Source organism: Triticum dicoccoides, chromosome 5B, assembly GCF_002162155.2.
Source record: "Triticum dicoccoides isolate Atlit2015 ecotype Zavitan chromosome 5B, WEW_v2.0, whole genome shotgun sequence".
In the NCBI taxonomy this organism is placed as follows: domain Eukaryota; kingdom Viridiplantae; phylum Streptophyta; class Magnoliopsida; order Poales; family Poaceae; genus Triticum; species Triticum dicoccoides.
Genome location: NC_041389.1, coordinates 238,761,607 through 238,767,061, shown reverse-complemented (window position 1 = coordinate 238,767,061; position 5,455 = coordinate 238,761,607). Strand labels below are relative to the sequence as shown.

The 5,455-nt window shown below is 43.0% G+C and overlaps 1 protein-coding gene across 1 annotated transcript in view; it reads left to right on the top strand.

Annotated features, from left to right (window-relative positions):
• Positions 1 to 1,723: 1,723 nt before the first annotated feature.
• Positions 1,724 to 5,455, top strand: part of LOC119308207 (calcineurin B-like protein 6) — a 4,638-nt gene continuing 906 nt past the window's right edge. Inside the window, exons 1-8 of the mRNA XM_037584328.1 lie at positions 1,724 to 1,933; positions 2,205 to 2,371; positions 2,460 to 2,542; positions 2,649 to 2,708; positions 3,482 to 3,590; positions 4,654 to 4,706; positions 5,052 to 5,132; positions 5,337 to 5,449. Coding sequence (XP_037440225.1) covers positions 2,248 to 2,371; positions 2,460 to 2,542; positions 2,649 to 2,708; positions 3,482 to 3,590; positions 4,654 to 4,706; positions 5,052 to 5,132; positions 5,337 to 5,449 — 623 coding nt within the window. The 5' untranslated portion in view covers positions 1,724 to 1,933; positions 2,205 to 2,247. The remainder of the gene's footprint in view (positions 1,934 to 2,204; positions 2,372 to 2,459; positions 2,543 to 2,648; positions 2,709 to 3,481; positions 3,591 to 4,653; positions 4,707 to 5,051; positions 5,133 to 5,336; positions 5,450 to 5,455) is intronic.

Genomic DNA, 5,455 nt, shown 5'->3' with positions numbered 1-5,455 from the left:
ACAAAGAACACCAAAAGTAAAAGGTATATTCAGGTTCATAGACCATTTATTGATGACTACAAGCACTAGAGTAAGCCGAAGGCACGACGCTATCATCGCCCCTCCCTCATCGGAGCTGGGTAAACTTGTTGTAGTAGACAGTTGAGAAGTCGTCGTGTTAAGGCCACATAGGACCAGTCTAAAGAGCAACCGCCGTCGATGAAGAGAAGCATAGATTAGAATGATCCAACCTATAGACACATAAACACAGACGAACAAAGACCGGATCCAAGTAAATACACCGAAGACAAACGCCAACCGAATCCTGTGATATCCATCGGAGACAAACCTCCATGCGCCCTCCGACGATGCTATGAACACCAACGGGGCATGGGCTAGCGGGAGGAAGCTTATTCCATCTTCAGAAAGTCCGCCGCCGCCTCATCTCTCCAAAAAAGAGATAAACCTTAATAAAACTCAAAAAGTATCAAAAAACGAAGCCCTCTCGCCGGTAAGGGCCGGGATCCACCGCGCCTTCATGACCCTAAGACCATAGAAGACGAGGTAGACCGGCTGCAACGCCACGGGAGGCACAAGAAACCCCAAAAGGTATGGGCATCCCGTGTGTGTATTGATATTCAACAATTCATACGCTACACGCCTACTCTTATGCATGGTCGTGTGTATCGATAAAAGTACTTCTCTTATGCAGGTTATCTAAAAATGTACCGAGACTCTTCGTTTATGGTCCTCTCTATAATGCGTGGAGAATCGAGACCTGTTTATGGAGGCGTGTATACGATTGAAGGCTACGACGAGGGATACTTTTACCCAACATGGGTGGCAACATGATCTTAGGATTGGCCCCCCTCTGCTTTAGGCGTTATACGGATACTGCATGTTTTCCTTGTATTTCGTCTTTTTATATTTCTATTTGAATGAGAGGACATTGTTTGGCTATGTGCATCTTAGCTATGCAGAGGCCGGGTGTAATGCTTAAATCTTTGTAAGTAATAAAGTGCTCCTTTTTGAAAAACATGCCTACTTTTTTTTTCCGAGTTGACGTCAACATGCTCAGTTTAGATTTCTTTTTTTTAGGAAAAACATGCAATGCTTCATTGATCAATGGAACGGTTTACAGGAATAAGCAGAGTGTCAAAGGGTTGTAGAAGCCAAATATGGCGCCTTCACCCAAATGCAAAGCATGTATAGCTAAACTATGCGCCTTCGTATTGGAGCGACGTCCTTCATGAACAAAAGAAATAGCATGAAAATCACCGCAATCGTCCTTTATTTCTCTGAGGATTGAGCCAGTGATACCATGAGTTCCTGAGTTGACGGCGGAGATATAGTCCGAGGCCACTGTGATGTTTTGGAGTAGCAAGTCCCTTTCCAGCGATAGCGCCTCACGACACGTTAAAGTCTTCAAAATGTGTGGGTCGGTCAGCCCGTGAAAAACCACAGCCGAAGAACCCATATACACACCTTGTCCATCCCGGCATACAGCGCTGACCGCACCAATAGTTTAGATTTCTTTTAACGCAGTACAATCAAAATCATTCACATACCAGGTTGGTTCGCCATGCCCATTCCAGTTTTTTTTTTCTTGAGTGGCATGCCCATTCAGATGCTAGGTGGAGCCGAGTGATTTCTGTTTTAATGGGCCGGCCCAGGATGAGCGACGCACCCACGATAGCAATGGACAGGTTTTGCTAAAAAAATATATAAAAAAACAATCGACAGGAAGAGCGGACGTGCGGGAGAGACGAGCGATGGCTCGATAGGCATCCTCCCCAGGTTCAGATCCCGACGGCATCCTCCCCAGGTTCCAGAACCGCTGACGTGGCGCTCCTCTTCCTCCTCCTCCCGCCTCTCCCATCACCGCCTCGTCTGCCTCACCGCCGGCGACCGTCGCTCCCGTACCCACACTCCGGCGCAGGGATGGCTCAATGAGGTGACACCCCAACTCATCTCCCTAATCCCCAATTCATCAATCTTGGTGTCATCGGCCGTCGTCGCGCTTCTCCTCGCGTCGCGGCGCGGGGATCCCGATCCGTGGAGGGGTAAGCGCGTCGGAGGAGAGCGCGATTGAGGCGAGAATGCGCTCGAAATCCAAGGGATTTCTATATCTGGCTTGATTTCGCGTTTGGAATACACGCGGGTTGGGATTTTTTCGGTTGGCAATCATGCATGGTTGATCCGCATCTCCTTGTTGATCGTCGCAGGTGTGTGTGAGCCGCGTTGATCTGGCTTCTGGTGGAGTGTGAAATGGTGGATTTCCCGGAAGGGTTGCGACGGCTCGCTGCTCTCCTGCTCAAGTGCTGCGATCTCGACATACCAAATCGTCCCAAGGGCCTCGAGGATCCTGAGCGTCTGGCAAGGGAAACAGTTTGTATGTTTCTTTGTCTCCAGTTTCTTACCTCCATTTACCGGATCAGCCAATATCTCGTACCTCCATTTATAAATTCCTTGTTGTGCAGTTAGCGTAAATGAGATTGAGGCATTGTATGAGCTGTTCAAGAAGATCAGCAGTGCTGTGGTTGATGATGGTGTGATTAATAAGGTTAGTAAGTTCTGCCGATTTCATTGGGTGTGTAGTGTGGTTATTGACAACTTACACTCCCATAGAGCTCAATCTCATACCATGGCCTTGCCTGTTGTATATGCAGGAAGAATTCCAACTGGCGCTGTTTAAGACTAACAGGAAAGATAGCATGTTTGCTGACCGGGTATGTCTGCGTGGCTTCTGTTTAATGGAGTTATGCTGTCACAAAAAGTCCATGTTGTTTTGTTTGTAATATTTGGTTGGTACTTGTTTTATTTGTTCTTTTGCGCTATTGGTTATTTGGTTCACCTTTCATGTAGTGTTTTGTACTTATATATGGCATGGAAGCATCTTGAATGCAGTATGAACATTGGCAACGAGGCAGTTTTCCGTGGAGTTATCTAAAACACTATAAGCTTGAGCTTTGAAGTTTTGGTCATTTGCCATGTCACATGTGTTATGCGTTTGGGCTTGCACTCCCATATGTCTCCAGTTGCTGACGCAACATTTTGACATTTCACCATGCACTAGCTGACTTTTGAGTAGCTTTAGGCTGTCATAAGTTATGACAGCCTAAAACTAATGCTAATTGAGCTCTAATCTATAATAATGATATAACGAAATAGGAAAAACCTTAAAACAATAAACATACATAGTAGATAAGTACACTTGTGTATCTAAATTATGAATATTTATTCCATCTTATGCTATTATTCCTATATCAATATTATAATGAGAACCAAAATCTGCAAAGGTAGGCAGTAAATCAAAATCTAGGTATATTTACTCTAAAAACATGGTTATATGTAAATATGAAGTAGGCAAATTTGCAAGGACTTAACTTACCACTTCCTGCTGCTGTTACAAATCATTACTTCGTGAACATGGACATATAACACAATTCTTTTTGATGATCTGATGTCAATACTTATTGATGCTCTACTTTAATCTATTTAGGTGTTTGATTTGTTCGACACAAAGCACAATGGGATTCTAGAATTTGAAGAATTTGTGCGAGCTCTTTCTGTATTCCATCCTAATGCACCAGTTGATGACAAAATTGATTGTAAGCCATCATGCTTTTTTTTCCATTTATTTACCTAGATAATGTGACATGGTTCAGCGAGGATTAAGTCTAGTTTTTCCCTCTTCGATGCGACAATTTTTCAAGACATAGATCTTCAATTATTGCTGCTTAGCAAATGAATATGAAAAGTTAGCTGGCTGTTGACTTCACTGGCAGATGCACACAAACTGTTATCATTGATATACTCAACCCTGCAATTTAGATGAACTATCATTGGAATCCTAGTGGTTGCAGCTTGCAGCCAGACACTCTTACTCTTACGAAGCCTTTTATCCCAAACAAGTTGGGGTAGGCTAGATATGAAACCCTTTCACGAGGACTTCCCAGGAGGTCACCCATCCTAGTACTACTCTCGCCCAAATGGGTTTCATACCCAAAAGACTGGCTAGTTTTTACGTTGGCTCGCCAAGCCTATCACAACCCTTAGATATGAAACCCTTTCACGAGGACTTCCTAGGAGGTCACCCATCCTAGTACTATTCTCGCTCAAATGGGTTTCATACCTATCTCTTTTAATTTAGTTGTATGTGGAGCACACAAACTGTTATCATTGATATACTCAACCCTGCAATTTAGACGAACTATCATTGGAATCCTAGTGGTTGCAGCTTGCAGCCAGACACTATCTCTTTTAATTTAGTTGTATGTGGAGCACACAAACTGTTATCATTGATATACTCAACCCTGCAATTTAGACGAACTATCATTGGGATCCTAGTGGTTGCAACTTGCAGCTAGACACTATCTCTTTTAGTTTTGTTGTATGTGGAGACCACCCTGGAAGTGAGGGGCCGAGGGAGGGTGGTGTGTAGATACATATGGATCCCAGTCTTAGGCAGTTCATACACACTCATCTGTTATTACTTAGGCCATGTTGCGTTCAATTTTCTTCTTTGGTTTCTTGCATGCAAGCACATGAATGCCCTTTTGTCTCAATCTCTTCTTGAGTTCTTGTATACATAGCATTCACATCGGTAAGAATTTATGCTTGTGTCATACTAAATCATCTGTTCTTCTAATCTTATGCCATAACTACTTGCAGTTGCTTTCAAACTCTATGATCTCAAACAACAAGGTTTCATTGAAAAGCAAGAGGTACTACCTTCATTTTGCCTATTGTGAACTCTTTTTCTGTTCTATTGTATTTTGTTATGAGTTAGAAGTCCATTTGTTCATACTGTCAATCTTGTTCCTGTTCAAGGAATTTATTTTAGTGACAGTGAGAAGTACGTGTGGTGAGAGAGCTATGCATGTCAGCAATAACTAAATCGAGTTAACCGTGTGAAGTACTCGTACATAGACTGACGCCCTTCTGCAATCCTTCCATCTTAATGTTACTCCTTTGTTTTGTGCTTGGAGAAAGCATGTCTATATAACATAAAGTTCAGCTAGGAGCAATCACCTTGGGAAAAAGTCATTGTGTGCCTTCTTAATTGTCAGGTGAAGCAAATGGTGGTTGCCACACTTGCTGAATCAGGAATGAACCTTTCTGATGAGGTTATAGAGGGTATTATCGACAAGGTATGCTTAGAGTGTACTTTTGCTATGATGTACTCCCTCCGTCCGGAAATACTTGTCGGAGAAATGAATGTATCTAGATGTATTTTAGTTCTAAGATACATCCATTTTTGTTCATTTCTCCGACGAGTATTTTCGGACGGAGGGAGTATGTCTGTTGAATTTATTCTTTTGCTTAAGGGGGCAATTTTTTTTCTTCATCACTAGACATTTGAGGAAGCAGATACAAAGCACGATGGTAAAATCGACAAGGAGGAATGGCGCAATCTTGTCTTGAGGCATCCATCTTTGTTGAAGAATATGACACTCCCATATCTAAGGTCAGT